This window comes from Monodelphis domestica, chromosome 7, assembly GCF_027887165.1.
Source record: "Monodelphis domestica isolate mMonDom1 chromosome 7, mMonDom1.pri, whole genome shotgun sequence".
In the NCBI taxonomy this organism is placed as follows: domain Eukaryota; kingdom Metazoa; phylum Chordata; class Mammalia; order Didelphimorphia; family Didelphidae; genus Monodelphis; species Monodelphis domestica.
In genome coordinates this window covers 137,524,867-137,542,876 of record NC_077233.1, presented here as the reverse complement: position 1 = coordinate 137,542,876, position 18,010 = coordinate 137,524,867, and the positions used below count along the sequence as shown (strand labels likewise).

At 51.7% G+C, this 18,010-nt stretch overlaps 2 protein-coding genes across 13 annotated transcripts in view; one reads left to right on the top strand and one right to left on the bottom strand.

Moving 5' to 3' along the window:
* The window catches only part of TSC2 (TSC complex subunit 2), a 67,287-nt gene extending 57,380 nt beyond the window's left edge, over window positions 1-9,907 (top strand). For all 12 annotated transcript variants that reach the window (XM_007499381.3, XM_056805595.1, XM_007499378.3 and 9 more), the window contains 10 exons: window positions 1,623-1,783; window positions 3,079-3,584; window positions 4,502-4,577; window positions 5,235-5,321; window positions 5,845-6,031; window positions 7,182-7,321; window positions 7,585-7,663; window positions 8,116-8,207; window positions 8,414-8,512; window positions 9,297-9,907. In XM_007499381.3, coding sequence (XP_007499443.1) covers window positions 1,623-1,783; window positions 3,079-3,584; window positions 4,502-4,577; window positions 5,235-5,321; window positions 5,845-6,031; window positions 7,182-7,321; window positions 7,585-7,663; window positions 8,116-8,207; window positions 8,414-8,512; window positions 9,297-9,467 — 1,598 coding nt within the window. In that variant the 3' untranslated portion in view covers window positions 9,468-9,907. The remainder of the gene's footprint in view (window positions 1-1,622; window positions 1,784-3,078; window positions 3,585-4,501; window positions 4,578-5,234; window positions 5,322-5,844; window positions 6,032-7,181; window positions 7,322-7,584; window positions 7,664-8,115; window positions 8,208-8,413; window positions 8,513-9,296) is intronic.
* Window positions 9,838-18,010, bottom strand: part of PKD1 (polycystin 1, transient receptor potential channel interacting) — a 126,433-nt gene continuing 118,260 nt past the window's right edge. Inside the window, exons 37-46 of the mRNA XM_001366899.4 lie at window positions 17,604-17,798; window positions 15,776-15,915; window positions 15,345-15,457; window positions 14,937-15,081; window positions 14,644-14,769; window positions 14,074-14,248; window positions 13,695-13,985; window positions 13,449-13,583; window positions 12,568-12,873; window positions 9,838-12,365 (exon numbers count right to left, since the gene is read on the bottom strand). Of these exons, the coding sequence (XP_001366936.3) occupies window positions 11,838-12,365; window positions 12,568-12,873; window positions 13,449-13,583; window positions 13,695-13,985; window positions 14,074-14,248; window positions 14,644-14,769; window positions 14,937-15,081; window positions 15,345-15,457; window positions 15,776-15,915; window positions 17,604-17,798 (2,154 nt within the window). The 3' untranslated portion in view covers window positions 9,838-11,837. The remainder of the gene's footprint in view (window positions 12,366-12,567; window positions 12,874-13,448; window positions 13,584-13,694; window positions 13,986-14,073; window positions 14,249-14,643; window positions 14,770-14,936; window positions 15,082-15,344; window positions 15,458-15,775; window positions 15,916-17,603; window positions 17,799-18,010) is intronic.

Genomic DNA, 18,010 nt, shown 5'->3' with positions numbered 1-18,010 from the left:
ATGAGAGCCAGACCGACCCTCTTTTCCCAGCCCTTGTCAGACTCTTCAGGGCAGTGGTCTGGCTTCTGGGTTAGTCATTGGGAATGCCCGTTGCCAGTTCCTCTTCATTTCTTCTTCTGCCAAAGGAGTGAAAGCTTATTGTCTTCTCTGCCCTGGAAGTCCAGCATACCCCATCTCCTCAGCTACTGAAAGCACTTGCCTGGCCACTTGGGCAGAATAATTTGGCTCTAGGGGAAAAAAGCACCCCAAACCAAATTGGCCTTTATTTGGATTTTATCAAAATTTTGTATTATGATGTGAAGCCCTAGAATCTTATGATTCTTATTCCCACCACGGGTGATGAGCAGCTCTTGCAGCTCCCTCTGTCAGCCTGCCTCAGTCATTCTGGGAAAAGCGCATGGGGGGGTCCCCAGAGCAGAGGCCATCCCATGGCAGCCTTCGCTCTATGGCTCCATGCAGCTTCCTTCTGGCTCAGGGTGTTTGCTTGTCTCTACGGTACCATGACCCCAGGTCTATGTAGAAACTGTCCAGCTGTCCTGGAAGAATCCTGAGCCAGTTAGGAAAGCTCAATGACTGAGGCCCTGTGCAATGGGTTCTGGCTTGGACAGCTAACCAGATCAGCACGTTTCTTAGAAGGCCTGTGTGTGCAGCGCTAACTCCTTACTCGCTTCTGTTATATAACTGCTCCTGGGAGCTGGAATCCATTCAGAAAAAGCTGCTTCAGCGACTTTCTGCTGATTTTTTTTTTAATGTGCTCCAGTTGGTTTTACTTTTTATTTTAGAAAGCAAATTTTAGTCTTTCAGATGGGTCTTCTAGTTCTTTGTTTACAAATGGGAAACTTCTAATACGTCAGCCTTTTCCTTAGGACTAAAATAATAGAGAAAACCAATAGACTCTGTGAATGCTAGAGGAACGTGTATTGTAGATTCCAGTTTCACTTAAACCTTTCTACCATACACAAGATGCCCAGTGGATTATAAAGAGCCCATGAGGCTGGTTGAATTGACTGTTGCTTAGGTCTGCCTCTACTTTTTTGCCCCAGGATCACTCACAAGAAGGAGGGGGGTGGGGTGCCAGTCTACTGCTAACTGCATGTCATTGAGTTTGACTAGTATACCTGGGCCTTGTCTTCCCCTCAACCCCTGGGATGAGGTACATGTATATTGGTGCCCTGGTGAGGAATACAGGGTGACTCAAGCGGATGGCTATCGACCAGATGGCTTCTTTTCCAGCTGCTTTGATGAACCCTGTCTAACCTGTTCCTCCCCACCCATTACTTCAGTCACAGAAAAGATATTCCCATAGACAGACCTTTCTCTTCCCTTGTGTTCCTCACTGGGTAATAGGAAGCTGAACTGATTGATTTTGGGGGATGAGGCAATATGACCATCCATTGGGCTGATGAGTGAAGGAGGAGGGATCCAGGCCCTTATAAGGGAAGGGAAGAGGGCTTGTTGCTCAGAGTCTGATTTGCCCTTTGAAGGTCACATCTGTTGACTTTCTTATGGCTGCCCAGCAGTTCTGTGGTAGGGAAAAGGCTGACGCTTCTGCAGAGCAGAAGGGGTCCCCCTTGGGCTGGTCTAGCCTCTGGCACTTACTTGTTGTATTTGTGTCTTGGTAGAGTCGGCAGTTGTTCTGGAAGAGGGAAGCCAAACAGAGGTGGACTTGAGAGAGACAGACTCGCCTTCCGAGTCTCAGGAAATAGAGGATTTTGAAGCCATTGGCTCTCAGTCAACTGCAAGTGATGAGAGGTTTGGCAGACTTCAGGATGTCTATAGTAGGGTGAGTTGTCAGTCTGGGTTGGATTGGGTCTTCAGAAGAATAACCATTCATTTCCCTCCTGGGGTGTCTGTTGGGCTTCACCCTGCCTTGTATTTGGCACAGCCAAGGTCATTCATTAGCAAGCCGAGATGGCACCCTTGGGTCCTTTTGAATTCCATTCCCAACTAGATGATGAGAAAGGTCTGCTTGCAGTTTCCCTGGCATTGCGTTGAATTGCCAAATGACCTCTTCTTTGATCCTACTGTTACTGTTGTGTTAAGGTATTTGCCATACACAGAGGGATGACTATTTTGGGGAGTTGCTCCCTGCTCTGCCTTTTCAGTTGGCTTTTATAGCTCCATGGACTTATTCCCTCTATTTCCAGCTGTTTTAATTTTTTCAAAAAACTATTACTTTCTGTCCTAATAACTCGGGTGAAGTGACTTGCCCAGGGTCACACAACTAGGAAGTGTTTCAGGCCAGATTTGAATCTAGGTCCTCCTGACTGCTGGCCTGGCTCTCTATCCACTGAGCTACCTAGCTGCCCCTGTAGCTATTGCTTTTTGAGGAATGCAGTGGCATCTCTCACCTTTATTCCTCCTGAAAGTTGTAAATGTATAAGTGACATGTGGGATTCTATTTCACCAAAGAGAAAAATAGATGTTGGGAAGGGTCAGGGTTTCATGATGAGTGAGCATTAGAACCAGATTTCAGGTTAAGTCTCTTGACTCCAAGTTATGGGTTTTTGGGACAACTTTGGGAAGACATCTCAGTGGTTTTGGAACAATAAATCCCATATTTCCTGAGGGGACCATGATTGGAAAATCATCTGTGTTTCTTTGACCCAATCTCTCCCATAGATGACTTAGACTATAACTATCTCTCTCCTTCTTTTCTAAGGTATGATCGCCTGATACCTGCAGCACTCACCTTTGGTAGTGATGCAGGATACAGATTTAAAAAGCAGTTTCCTGGTCCTTGTTTCATATTGCCCTTCAAATCCCATAGCACATGTACACATTTCACTTGGCTCCTGCCTTTCCATCTGTTCTAGGGTATTAGTGCAACAAGGAATAACTCCTTTTTAAAGATTATAGCCCAGACCGCATGAGGGAGAATCCCCAGGAACTGTCTGTCCTCTCCTCTTTCCTCATGCCACCAGCTTATAGAAGACATAAATCCTCTGGCAAAGAGGCTGCCATATTCCTCCTGCTGGGCTATGGAGTATATTTCAGGAGTTTGAACTGAATATAGCTTAAGCCATATTGAGGGCTTTTGAAGTAAATGTTCTTAATCTTTTCAATGGTTTCATTTAGTCCTCTTCCACTTCAAGTCAAGAAGAGAAATCCTTCCGCTCTGAAGAGCTCATTGCAGGTGGGATTCCCATTGAGAGAGCTGTCTCTTCTGAAGATGGCAGGCCCATAGCTGAGCACTCCTTCCAGCCTTCTCAGCCCCTGAGCAAGTCCAGCTCTTCCCCTGAGTTACAGACCCTACAGGATGTCCTCAAGGATGCAGAGGATAAAGGCCATCTTGGGAAGCTGAGCACAGATGTCAAAGCCAAGTCCCAGTCAGGGAATTTAGAAGGAGAAGGAGCCAACATCTGGCCAAGCCAAGGGGAGGAGAGCAGAGGACTTGGTGCAGGTCAGCAAGAGGCTGCAATGCCATCTTCAAGCTCGCCACGTTCCCCAAGTGGCCTCCGGCCTCGGGGCTACACTATCTCTGACTCAGCCCCATCAAGGAGGGGCAAGAAGATGGAGAAGGATGCCTTCAAGAGTAGAGCTGCCACTTCTAACACAGAGAAGGTGCCCGGGATTAACCCCAGGTGCTGGTGCACATCTGACCAGTGTCCCTTCCTTTGCCTTTCTGGGCAAGCCAGCTGCCTTAGTTCACTTTGGGTTAGCCAAGTCTATCTCCACCCCCAGGGAACCAGACAAGTACAGTCTTAGATGGGGTGGGCTTTTTGAATAGTGAGAGGAACAGTTTGCATGTGAACATTTAGACTTAGAGCTGCAAACTGTAGGCTCCTTCCCTTTAGCTATTTGAGAAGACCATAGGGGAGATTTGTGGCCTGGCTGCAGTAGGAGTTAGAGTTTGATTAGAGGGAGGGGTTTCAAAGGGAGGTGGGCTCTCCCCTCAGTTGGGGGGAGGTGACATCCATATTCCTTTTGTCCTAAGGCTCTTGAGAGGGCTCTTCTTAAGCTATTGGCTAACATAGTCAGAAGCAGAACAGGGGCCTTTAAGGAAAAGGCAGAAAGTGGTTGTAGGCAGTTTTGTTTTAAACCCTTAACTTCCATCTTATTGTGTATTGGCTCTAAGGCAGAAGAGCAGTAAGAGCTAGGCAGTGTAAGTTAAGTGACTTGTATAGGGTCACACAGCCAGGAAGTGTCTGTGTCAGATTTGAACCCGGGACCTGCTGACCCCAGGCCTGGCTTTCACTCCACAAGTTGCCTAGCTGCTCCCTTTGGGCAGTTTTTAAAAGGCTTGTGGAGGATGGAGAACTTTCCTTCAGGGTCCTAGAGAAAGTTTCTCCTAGGTTTCTGAAATGTGGCCTCTAGTCACTCAGCCTTTCTTGGACCCTGTGACCATAGCCCTTGAAGGTGGACACAGTAGTTCATTGGCCTTGCTCTAAAGGTTGCCATAGGAGATGGAAGTGACAGCTTAGCTGTTGCCTTGTGGGATGTGTGCAGAGGCTCTCCTAGCCTCCCCCAGTTAACATGCCTGTCCTACTTCTCTCTGTAGCTTCGTATTCCTGCAGCTCTACCATTCCCCTTTCTTTGGAGATGAGTCCAACAAGCCACTCCTCTTACCTCCTGAGGTAGGTGGGCATTCTGCTCTCTCCCTACAGACCTCTGTAACCCCCCACATCCAGGCCTCCTGGATGATGGAGGCCTCACTCTTATTAGTCAAGGTTCCAGAGCTCCCCCTTTTCTGACTCAACTGGGCTGGGTCCTCTTCTTGTCTCCTTACTGTTGGAAATCATGAGACTTGGCTTAGCCGTGGGAGGTGACAAGGTTTCCAACTTCTTGGACCAAAGCAAAGTAGGTTGGCCATCTTCACAAACCCTAGACAGACAAGCTTGTCTCTTGAAGCCAATGTGCCATGGAGACCCTCCTCCATCCCCGGGAGGGGACCTGTGGGTTGTGACAGATTGCAAAGGAACAAAAACTGAATGAACTAACCAGGCTTTTCGACTGCCTGCAATAAAGGCTCCAGGACTTCTGCCTTCCAGGGTCCTAGCCAACTAGTCCCTCTGAGTCCCACACAGGAACGAATTCATTCCCAGCTTGTCGGGCCTCTCATCCTGTGGTCGTTAAGACTTCTGCCTAGACCTTCCCAATCTTGCCTTCCTCAGGCCTCATTCTTGCCTCCTCTAGCTTGGGTTTGGTTAATTGATCTGAAGGGTGGAAGGTCTAGGGGAGAGAGAAGTTTCATCTCACCACTGGCTTATTACAGACTGTTGTCTTGATTGCAGACATTCGAAAGGTCCGTGCAGCTCCTCGATCAGATTCCCTCTTATGATACCCACAAGATTGCTGTCCTGTATGTGGGAGAAGGCCAGGTAAGGTAGCCTGGACACGTGAAAACCGATGCATAAGAGTAACAACTGCTGCCCTCTGATGCCCCAGAGGGGCATCCTTGCTTTAGGACAGGAAGGCAAAGCACTTCTCCTGTATCCATCCTGTCTCTAATCTGAAGAGGGTATATGAGAATGTAAGTATCTGTGCACACGCACTTCTCCAGCTTAAGCATTGGCCATCCCCTTCTGTTGCTGACTTTAGGGTACCTAATCCATTGAAAGGTACTAGTAGATTCCTTTCTAGCATTGAATCCCTTCTTCTGACTGCCCTGCCACTCCTTCCCAACCCCTTACATGCCCAAGATGTAAAAGTCAAAAAGAATTTGGAGTTAGAAATCTATGCCAATGGGTAGGTTCTGAGGATACTCCAGAGTCCAGCAGGCCAGACAAAAGCTGGAATCCCAGTGGAGGCAGTGGGGGCTGGTTTTGCTAAAACAAAGTACTGTCATATAGCACCTTTCTCCTGGTGCTTGGGCCAAGGTCCCCTGATCTTTCTCTCTTCCAGAGCAACAGCGAGATCGCCATCCTTTCCAATGAGCATGGCTCCTATAGATACACAGAGTTCTTGACGGGCTTGGGGAAGCTCATTGAACTCAAAGATTGCCAGCCAGACAAGATCTACCTGGGGGGCCTGGATGTGTGTGGGGAGGATGGGCAGTTCACCTACTGCTGGCACGATGATATCATGCAAGGTAAGGAGCAGTTCCCTTCTTATCTCCTGCCTTGGCAAGGTTGTCAGGTAGGGTTCCTGCCAAGGACAAGTTTTCTTAGTCATAGTCTCAGCAGGACTTTCTAACCTATAGAAGTGCCCATCTGTGCCCTGAAGCAGGGTTAGGACAATGCCCTTGTGGTGACACACTTCTCAGGCCTGCTCAGGTTCTTAGGAGATTGTAGTTGAGATGGATTAGGAGCTCAGAGGGTTGGGGACTGGATGAGGCTGAAAGATGTTCTGTAAGGGATGTTTTGTTCCCAAGAACCCTGAATGAAGGCTGTGACTGAAGATTTGTTGCTCTTAGTTCCCAGGGCTGGGTTTTGGCAACACAGTGAGTTAAGGCTGCTTCTGGCACAGTAGGAGAGCCTAGGCCCAGAGTCAGGAGAATCTGAGTTCAGATCTAGTTTCAAATAATGTGTGACCCTGGGTAAGTCACTTAACTTCCAGTTACCTCAGTTTCCTCAACTGTAAAATGGAGGTGATAACAGCACTACCTCTTATTGTGAGATAGTATTTATAAAACACTTAGCACAGTGCCTGGTACTTAAGGGATGCGTCATACATGCTTATTCACTTCTTTTCCTTTAAGGATCTCCTGGTAGAAAGGAATCTAATTATGATGCAGGGGAACCAGACCATCTTGTCTTTCCATAACCCTTCACAGACTTGAAACCTCTTGAATGCTGTGCCACACCCAGAAAGGGGTCAGGCCCCCATTGAACTTTGTCAAGGCAGTAGCATGATCTGGGACTCAAGCCTCTTGAAGTAGATGACTTGGTGATTCCACCTACCCCTATCATAGTTTACAGCAGGACAGAGTATCATAGGTAGAAACTGCTTGAGCCTGGGGAAGTGTACAGAAAAAGGAAATTTCCTTTTCTCCTATTTCTCCCTTCTGAGATAACTAGGCCTCCTCGCCTTACTCCTATGAGCACATCCCATTAACCCTAGAATTCAAGGAGTATATTCAAGCTTTAGCTGCCCCAGTGAATGGTCACTGACACCTGGCATTGCTTGAAAACAGTGAGTGGCCTGGATTGTGTGGCTAAGCAGATGACTCTCATAACCTGCTCACCTCTAGCCAGGCCTAGGATCCTATTTCAGTGTGTCCCCCTGTTTCTGGTCCCCAGCTATCTTTCACATTGCCACTCTAATGCCCACCAAAGACTTGGACAAATACCGCTGTGACAAGAAGAGACACCTGGGGAATGACTTTGTATCAATTATCTACAATGATTCTGGAGAAGACTTCAAATTGGGCACCATCAAGGTAAAAATTCTCTTTAGAAAGTTAGCTTCCCCCTTTTCCGCACTCTGAATTGCATTGAACTCTGTTCTAGAATCGAAGCAGATGTCATGAAGTCCCACTGGACCTGCTTCTTTGTGACTACTCTGAGGTCTCTTTTTTAAAGGCCTGGTCTAGGCACAAACATTTTTTTTTTTACTTTTTGAGGTGTTGTTAGCCCTGTGCCTGGAGCTGCCTTTGGGTAAGGAGACTTCCCATATGCACAAAAGCATTTTGTTTCTTCCCAGGGCCAATTCAATTTTGTCCACGTGATAATCACTCCTCTGGATTATGAATGTAACCTGGTCACACTGCAGTGTCGGAAAGGTAAAGGGTCCTTTTTTTGCTGGAAGGAGACTTGGATAGCCTGACTTTTCCTATTCCATTTAGCTATAGGCATGCTTTTGGCCAGGGGCAGGCTGTTGATGAAGCCTATGCCAGGCTGGTGATTCTATGTGCTGTAAGACCAAGGCAGTATGTGGCAGCAATTTCTGGGAGTTGTGGGAACTTCTCAGACTGCCTATGGACCCTAGTAAGAGGAACAAAATAAAAATTGGCTTTAGATGACCAAGACCCAGTTTTTAAGAGCTGGTAGTAGGGACCATGTGAGCTGGACAGTAGTTTGTATCTCCCTTCTACCCACTTAGGAACTTGGTGGAGATCTGTGGAAGCCTTTAGATGTGGGGACACCCTGAGTTAAGAAATACGAAGTCTGGCTGTACAGCTACAGATTTCACAAATGCTTGTGTATGCCTTAACATTGCCTTTTCCTTCCTTAGATATGGAAGGCCTCGTGGATACCAGTGTGGCTAAAATTGTATCAGACCGAAACCTGCCCTTCGTTGCCCGCCAGATGGCACTGCATGCGAATGTGAGTGTTACCCATTTCATCCTGTTTCCCCCTAAGGATATGAGTACCCAGGAGCTCAAGGGGTTGAGAAAGAGAAATGAAGGATTAAGATTGGACTGTGGCCAGTACCCAGAGGAATCTAAATGGAGCAGTTCAGTCATCCAGCTTAATGCTTAACCACAGTTCCTGTGCTGAGCCATTGACCTTTGAACTTTCTTTGAAACCAGATGGCATCGCAAGTTCATCACAGCAGATCAAATCCGACAGACATCTACCCCTCCAAGTGGATTGCCAGATTGCGTCACATCAAACGACTGCGGCATAGGGTGGGTGATGAACAGGGCTTGTGTGTGCACATGTGAGCATGTGTGAGTGCAGGCATTTGTGAGCATGTTTGCATGTACAAGGGTATGTATATGTGCTTACATGTGCATGTATTTGTGCTGTTTGCACCTTGTGTTTGTGTGCATATTTGTTTGGGCATGTGTCTATGTAATTGTGTTTCTTTGAGCATGTTTGTGTTTGTGTATTAGTGTGCATTTGCATTTTTTGTGCTGGTTTTCTGTTTATGCCATTGTTTGCACGTTTACATGTGCATCTTCGCATGTGTGTATAATGCATTTGTGTGCATGTACACACATTTACTGGCAAGGGGCCTTGTGTAGCCTAAAGGATAGACTCGGGATTGTGACTTAGTTGATTAAGGCAGTGGTGTCTTTTGACCTAGTTCTATTCAGATGTGAGGCTAAGGCTGAGAGTACTTGAAATCTTGACAAGGGGCAGTGCCTATCAGGTAGGGAAAGCAAGAATTTAAAGCCCAGCCTTCTTAAAGACTGAGAGGGCAGAGCATCAAGGACTTTCCCTGGGGAAATGTCCCTCAAGCTACAGGTGAAGTCTCTTTCTTTCTGGCAGTGCCTAGGAGGGATAAGGAGCCTACTTTGAAGTATGCTAGCAGAAGAGAAAGCTGTCATACCCAGTGGGCTAGCCTAGTGGCGCAGTGAGAGATGTTTTGAAATCCTGCTATGTGGATCAGGTAGAGATGTGTGAGAATGTACAGGAATCCATGAACACATCCTTTCTAGCGTGGCTTGTTCCTTTTTTGTCTCTTAGATCCGGGAAGAAACCCAGTATCCGAACTCTGGCTTCCCCTTGATGCAGATGCATCCACCAGCTCACCCCAAGTCCCCACCGCAGGCCCCATCCGACCCCACCCCTACCTATGAGACTGGTCAGAGGAAACGGCTCATCTCTTCAGTGGATGACTTTACAGAGTTTGTCTGAGCCTTGGGGACAAAAGCCTGTGCTCACTTCCCAAGGTAGTAGTGGCTCTGGTTTGGTTCCCATAACACTACAGGGCGGCAGTGACTTCACAGCCTTTGACTTAATTGGCATTTCAGCTGTTGAGCTCTAAACTGGCTCTCTTTCTCCTGCTGTGAGATGAGCACAGACTCTCAGGAGAGAGCTAGCTGGGCCCAGCCTGGCACTACTGAAGTGGCTGATTTCATCAGCTCAATAGTATAGTGACTGTTTATAAATGTAAATGAAATCAAGGGTTTGGATGGACTGCCCTTGGGACAGAGGAGGGCTTAGCTCTCCCTTTGCATGACAGTTTTTTATGGAACCTCAGACAATAATCAGAGAGGCAAGAAGGTAGCAGTCCATAGTATTTATTTGACTTTGTCTTTTTTGTAATTGTGGGTTTATTAAAAAAAAAAGGGCAATGTTTGTGGCCTTGGTCATGGTCCCAACTAGAAAAGCAGTATATTGATTATCCAGACATAGCTGGGAAATGTTGTATCCTGGTAGGTAAGACAAAACCAATAATAAATAACAAAACATCTTTGGGGGCCTGCCTAGCCAGCCCCAGGGGGCCAGGCAGCGTGAGGAGAGAATATGGCTTTTTGCCTTGTTTCCCCCACAGTCCTCTCTCAGATCTTTCCATGCTTCCCCCCTCCCGCCTTCCCTATGCACTCCTGAGCAGGTCTGCAGCCTCTCTAGGCTTAGGGCAGTTGTCCTATCTTTGCCACACCAAGAGTGGTCTTTTGTGGTCCTCACCCAGTGCTCGTCCCCCCTCTTCCTTTTCTTCTCTCCTTCCTCCTCTTCGCCCTCCCCTAGCCACAGGGATCAGGCCCCTGTACAAGCACCCTGGGCATGTCTCTCTCTTAGAGGGGTTTGGTTAACTCTGATAGCTGTCGTCTGTCTCTCTCTCATACACACGCATACACCACACACACACAGACACCACCTGACTCCATCACACTTTCCTCTTGGCACTTATTGATCCTGGCCCATCTCCCCAATTTGTGGCTGAAGCAAGCTTACATCTGGGGGGCCTCCTGCTCCAATTCCTTCTTCTCCCTATCATTTTGGGCAGGTGGGTAGGACAAATAAGCCTGTTAAAAAAGAATCACCACACCCTCTTCCCTCCCTCCCAAGGCTGGACCTGACCCCCCCCCCCCCCAGGCCAGGTTATTGTGCAACAAGCAGAAGTAACAAGGTTCACCTGTCCCACCCCATTACCTGTTCCACACCCTGACCCCAGCTCACTGACCTGGGCCCTGCCCCTCTGGCCTCTGAGCTATTCCTCACCCCAGCCTTAAGCCTGCCAAGAGCCCATGGCCCCGGCATGGGGCCCCAGGAGCTACCCAGTCCCTTGGGGCCCCCAGCTTTGGGGCATCCACGCACACCACTAACACTTTATATACAGCAAACTCAGTGAGGGCTGTGCCCTCGGGAACATCATTTAAATAATTGGCGGAGGGGGAAGGCTCAACTACATGTGCCACAGCTCTCCCCCCATCCCAGTGCTATGAAAATATAGCGACATACAAAAATATATACATTTTAACCCCATATAAATTACTGACAATATACATACACATGGTGAGCCAGTGGCTGGAATGTAAGTGTAGGGGGTGGTAATAACTTAGGGGTGGGGGAGGCAGGCTGGGGTGCCCTTAGTGAGAGGAGGTGCCTGCCGCTGTGGGAGGTGGGGCAGGCACAGCCCCGCTGTACCTGTACCTGAGGGCCCAGGTAATAAATTAGGGTACGAGGGGCAGAATCCTTAGCCCTCAAAGGCCCCAACCTCCATCTGCTCTTTCTCTTCCTCCATCCTAAGGGACCTCTCTCCCCCTAGAACCACCATCACCACAGTGAGCCCCCCTCCCCTACACATGATGCTCACACCTCTGGTTCTCACTTATTTCAATTATAGGCCTAAAAAGAAATCCAATACTGTTTTTCGCCCCAGCCCTATTCTGGAGTGCTGGGAACACCTGGGTCCCTGCCTGTTAAGAAAGCCTCCATTAAAGTGCTGAGTTTTGGAGCCCCTCCACCCAGGGCTTGGGATCTGGGCACCTGCCTTCCTTCCTTCCGCATAACCCCTGGGCCCAAGTACGTCACGACTGGGGGTGAAGAGAGGAAGGGAAGCTAGAACCCCTGGGTAAGAGAGCTTAATACTGAGACGCATCCCTGCTTCAGGTGTCGAGGGCTGCAGCCAGGGACAAACTACAGCCTGCATCCCAAGGAAAGGAACCTCTGGGATGGAGGGAGACCAAAGGAAACACCACAGGAAGTGCTCTGGAGTTAGGGATTCAAGCTGGAGCCCTCAATAGGATCCAGGGCTCCTCCTCCACCCTGGCCAGGCCCCACCTATGTAAGGCTGGGGTGGATCCTGTTCTTTGCCCTTATCGATGCCCGTACAAGGGGTGAGCCAGAAGAAGCCTGGGTGGCTGCCATGCCAATCCCCCTGCTGGCCCGTGCAATCCTGGCCGGTAGAGTGCCCTGGTTCCCTGCGGGGGGGCCTGGGGAAGGTGAAGGGATGGGAGGTCCAGGGGCCCAGGGTGGACTGGCCAAATGGTCCCTGGATCTCCAACCTTGTATCCCCTGCAGTCGCCGTTCCAACTGATACACGTCCTCTGTGGCCTGGTTAAGACGGTCAAACTGGGCTAGTAGAGCCTCAAAGACCGAGAGGAGGCGAGAGGGCTCCGGCTCAGGGTCTCCTCGGGCCCCTGCTCGGCCCATCAGCAGGCTCATCCCATCCAGCTGGCTGGAGGATGTGGACGGGCGGGAGGTGTCTGAGCCAGCACTTGGTGGGGACACGTCCTGGGATGACTTGGAGTCACTCGATGAGCGTGAGGGTAATGGTTCCATTCCCTCGAACCGGACCTTGTGTCGAAACTAGGAAGAGATCAAGGAGGGTCAGCGAGGACAAGCAGGTCTCCTTGGACACCCATCGCTCACCAAGACGGGCATAAATGACTTCCGACGCCGTGGAGAGCTCCAAGCTGTGCCCCTCGTCTCAGGACTGCGGGCTGTCCTCCCTACGAGGCTCTCCTTCCCCTTGGGAGCCTTCCCCCGCCAGGAGCCCCTCTGCACTCACCTCCTTGACCTTGCTGAAACCCATCCAGAGGCGAAGGCGCCGCAGAAACAGCTCCACCATCTCGTAATCTTGGGGCTCCCAGGCTGGCCGGTACAGCTCTCCCCGAAGGGCATGGTAGCGCCTCCGGAGCACGACGGCCCCCAGCCGCAGAGCCCCCCACAGCTGCAGCACCATGAGGCTGGTACACAGCAATGGCGAGAGGCGCCAGGGCTCCGAGGGGCACACGTGGGGGTCCCCACCCGCTGGGCACAGCAGGAAGAGGTCCCAGCCCATGCTTCGAAGGGAGTCGGAGCAGGAGGAGAACAGCTGTGGGGAGAGATGGAGGCAGTGGGCAGGCTGAGATGGAGGCAAGGGCAGCAGGTGGGGCACAGTGTGGGAGGGAAGTAACGGACCCAAGGTGCAGAATGAGAATGTTCTCGACACAGCCCATGTAGCAGGATTTTTTTCTTTTCTTTTTTTTTTTTGCTTAAATGCATATTTGCTATGTATGAGGTGGGGTTTTTTTCCCCTTTGAGAAGGGAAAGAAAAATGCTAGTTAACTGAAAAAATTAAAATAAAAAGTTACCTTTTAAAAAGTAAATGATCAGGAAAACCTATCATCATGACAATAATAGCTAATATTTATAATGGGGCTTACTATGTGCCAGGCACTGTGCGAAGGGCTTTACAGTTCTTGCCAGCTGACCCTCAAAACCACCCTGGGAGATAGGTGCTATTCTTGTCATTTCACAGTTGAGGAAACCGAGGCAGTGTGAGTCCCCAGAGTCCCACAGCAGAAGGGGCTGACTCCAGGCCTCGGGAATTCAATTCCCACAAAGTCCCACTTGCCTCGGGGGCCCGAAGGGAGTGCTCCAGAATCCCACCGGGGAAAGACGACTTACCATGAAGCCTAACTGGGTGTAGGCTACTGCCAACACCAGCAGGGCCAGGCCGGCGGCCACCAACTCTCTCATGGAGCGGTACAGAGTTTTCCCGAACACGGACCATTGGCGGATGAAGCGCAGTTGCTGGGCGGCCTGGGGACAAGCATCCAGCTGTGACCGAGCCTGAGCCAAGCCTCTGGGGAGGAGGCGGGGCAGCTCTGGCCGGGAGACGCGGGGTGGATCTCTGCTTTTGGGGAGACCCACCTTGATCATGAGAAGGAAGAGCAGGGACGCGGCCAGGCTGGCGAAGGCCGAGCTGAGCTGGGCCACTTGGTAGAAGCTGGTGAAGTGGTGGGGCCGGCGTTTCAGGTAGCGGCCCCACTGCTGGTCAGCCAGGCTCAGCTGGCTCAGGTGGATGAGCACGGTGGCCGTGGTCAGGAGGATGAGCAGCCACTGGCCCCAGGCCCCTGCACGGACCAGGTACGCCTGGCCCTCCTTCTGCATGGCCAGGGCTTCGGCCACCACAAAGTACACGACAAAGAGCATCAGAAACACCTGGGGGAAGCAATCAAGTCGCTGGAGGGGGTGCCCGGGAGAGCAGGGCGCCTGCGGGGAGGGGAGGGGGGCCGGACCCAGGACTGACCATCATCAGCAGCTGCAGGGTGACGCCTGCACTGAGCCGCTGCAGAGGGAAGGGCCGCACGCTGATGGCCGTCAAGGCCCGTCCTGACACCGGGAACTCGAGGCGCAGAGTGACCGCCGCGTGGAGTCCTACGGCCGGGCTGTACTGCGTGAGCTCTACGAATATGGCTCGGCTCCTGGGGACAAAGGGGCAGCTGGTCCACACCTCGGAGCGGACTCAACCCCCCTCTAACTTCAGTTAAACTACTAAACTTGAAGGGTTGCTTCCTTTTCTCCTCACAACCGCTGGGGGAGGCAGGAGTTATTACTGGGCCCGGTTTACAAAGTGGGAGGAAACTGAGGCAGACGGGTGGAAGGGACTGGCCCAGGACCACCTACAGCCTGAGGCTGGATTTCCATTGGGGTCTTCCTGATCCATTTCCCTGTGTCAAATGGGGAGAAAACCCCCTTCCTCTTCTAGGGGTAGTGTGTGAGTAAAAGGGGAAGAGGAATGAGCACGCTGAAAGGTGGGAAAGGGGTTCAACGTCTGCAGTGAGCGTGTCTGCCCGGCCCGCTCGGCTCCCAGGCTCACATGTTGTCGATCCAGTTGTGGCGCTGCAGGAAGCCCAGCAGCTCTCGACTCTCCTCCAGGCTGACTCCCAGCTCCTGGACGTAGCCCCCGCTGTCGTAGACGGAGAAGTAGCCCCAGTACCAGACCCTACGGGGATCAGGGTGGGGATGCATGAGCCCGGCGGAAGGCCCTCCCCCCGCAGAGCCGGCCCTCCCTGGGAGCGATTCACGGTTAGTCGCGGCCACACGTGGGCCCCCGAATGGCGGGACGGGGAGCGCATCCTCCCTGCCAAGCCTCCGGGCCCAGGTTCTCACCCTGCCAAGTCAGGCGCCGAGTAGGCCCAGGCCCGCGTCCCGTTGGGGGAGCTGCTTTCCCAGCCAACCTCGTAATCCTTGGTACTGAAGCTGCTGGACGTGGCGCACACTCTCCTCACGCTGCCCAGAGCGTCTGGGCAGAGCCCTGAAGGGCAGTCAGTCAGTCACTCAATTAGCATTTACTTACGCTGTGCTAAATAGGAGCTACAAAGGCTAAAAAGTCTCTGTTCCCAAGGAGTTTCCTTTCTATCCGTAGGAAGAGGGATACCAGGAAGGGCTGGGAATGCTTCGCTGGGGAAGAGGGACCGGGATGGTGCAGCAGGGCTCCAGAGGGCCAGGGGAGGCTCCAGGGAGGACGCGGGCCCAGAGGAGAAGCAGGGAAAGAAGGGATCACCGGCGGCAACTCACCTTCCTGCAGCCGAACTTGCCGGAGACGCGGGGGCCCGAGCTCCAGGGCAGACTGGTTCCCATGGACGTAGGGGAGCAGCACCCGCGACATCCACCCCCAGAATTCATCCGACCTACGTCCCCCGGCCCACAACCACGACCGTTAACTCTTCTGCCGGGATCCGAGACGGCGACATCCCCCCATCCCCCCAAAGGTCCAGGTAAAACCCCAAGGCCGGGCATCCTTCCCCGGGTCCCACAGGCCACGCTTTCCGATGGCCCTCACATCTAACAGCCCCCCCAACACCATCCGATGGCAGCAACAACCCATCTAGGCCCACCCCGGGGTGGCTTTGCCCTTTCGCCTCCACTGTTTTCCTGGGGCCCTGCCTAAGGGCCGGGGGCTGGACAAGATGGGCCTGGAGACTGTGGCAGTGGGGGGTGGGGGGTACCTGGTGATCCCCAGGAAGGCCTTGCTGTCCAGCTCCTGCTTGATGGAGCTCTGCAGGCGGTAGGCGTGGGTATGGCTCGAGGCATCTCCGTAGTTGGTGAGGAGGGTCACCAGCAAGAACAGCATATACACCAGAAAATTCTGAAGATGTGAGGAAGGCCGTGAGCCATCACCAAGTGGCTGAGAGAGCCCCGGATGCCACAGGGGAGCCTGGGGCGTGCAGCACAGGTGCAGACTCCCCTTCCCCCTCCCCCAGGTGCCAGGCCCTATTCAGCCCTGCTCTGCTCAGTTCTACTTGCTACCTAATCCCATTACCCTATTCCAGATGGAATGAACTATTTGCTAACTGGATGAAGTATAGGATTGATCTCTCCTTTCTACCCAACCCCAATAATCCCTCCCTCCCTCCCTCCCTCCCTCCCTCCCTCCCTCCCTCCCTTCCTCCCTCCCTTCCTTCCTTCCTTCCTTCCTTCCTTCCTTCCTTCCTTCCTTCCTTCCTTCCTTCCTTCCTTCCTTCCTTCCTTCCTTCCTTCCTTCCTTCCTTCCTTCCTTCCTTCCTTCCTTCCTTCCTTCCTTCCTTCCTTCCTTCCTCCCTCCCTCCCTTACCTTCCATCTTGGAATCAATACTGTGTATTGCTTCCAAGGCAGAAGAGTGGTAAGGGCTAGGCAGTGGGGGTCAAGTGACTTGTCCAGGGTCACACAGCTGGGAAGTGTCTGAGGTCAGATTTGAACCTAGGACCTCCCGTTTCTAGGCCTGACTCTCAGTCCACTGAGCCACCCAGCTGCCCACAGTAATTTCTTAAGTACTTTGTACAGAGGTATATTTATTTTATGTGTGTGCATATGTGTGTGTGAAGACTGAATTATTCAGTACAGCTACAGCATGTAGGGAAGCAACACAAGATAAAATTGGAAAGCTAGTTGATGGAGGAGGGCCTTGAACACCAGGCTAAGAAATCTGAATTTTGTTCTTTGGCATTGGGGACCTTTGGGAGGCTTTTGAAAAGGGATATGGAGGAGGCAGCAAAGTAGCTCAGTGGATGGAGAGCCGGGAAGTTCCTGGGTTCAAATCTGGCCTCAGGAATTTCCTAGCTCTGTGACCCTGGGCAAGTCACTTAACTCCCACTGCCTAGATCACTTATCATTTTTCTGCCTTAGAACCAATATACAATACTGATTCGAAGATGGAAGGTAAGGGTTAAAAAAAGGTGATATAGGAAGATTAATTAGGCTGCATGTTAAGGGCAATTTGGAGGGAGGAAGATTTTGATCCAGAAAACTGCTGTAATAGCCCAGGAATGAGGTCATATGGCTCTCATCCAGGGTGGCAGATGAAGCAGAGGGAATGGCGAGGAAGGGAGGGATGGGGTAAATACTGCAAAGGAAGAAGCAAGGAGACTTGGCCATTGATTGGATGTGGGTGGCAAGGAAGGGAGGAGTGAAGATGACACGTGTGATGGCAGGGAAGATGTTGGAGTCATGAAAAGAAACACAGAATCTAGCGGAGGAGCATGCTGGCAGGGGAGACAGTTGTCTGGCATGACAAGCTGGAGGTGGTACCCACAGGGGTAGAGGTCCTGGGCCACTGAGGAGTGCCAGGCTCCTGTGGCAACATCCATAAGCAGGGGGAGCCGCCAGCCTCTCCGTTCCCTTCCCCAAGGCCTGACCCACTGGCAGTGGCCGAGGCCACTGAGGAGTGCCAGGCTCCTGTGGCAACATCCATAAGCAGGGGGAGCCGCCAGCCTCTCCGTTCCCTTCCCCAAGGCCTGACCCACTGGCAGTGGCCGAGGCAAGGTGGAATGAGATGGTCCAACCTTGTCCCCCGTTACCTTGAGCATCCTGTGCAAGAGCTTGACTTTCCGAGCCTCCTCCTTGGCCTGAAAGAGGGCAAAGCCCTGGGGGGGCCGCACTCGGGGGATCCGTTCACACACGGGTTCCACGGCCGGACACTCCACCAGGGTGTCGTCCTCCTCCGGATGGAGCCGCTTTGCCACTAGAGAGAAGTAGAGGGCTTCCAGCAGGACCTGAAGGCGCACATGAGGACCAAGTTAGGCTCCTGCTCTCTGGCAGTAAGGAGCGGTCAGACTGCCCCTCTGTGTGTGAGTGGGCATGTCGGCTTGGGGCCTAGGGTGAGGGGAGACTGATGGATGGAAGGGAAAGGAGAAGTTGTAAAGAGAACAGCAAGGAAGGAAAGGAGAAATCGAGACACAGTGGCCGGACAAAGAGAGGCAGGACG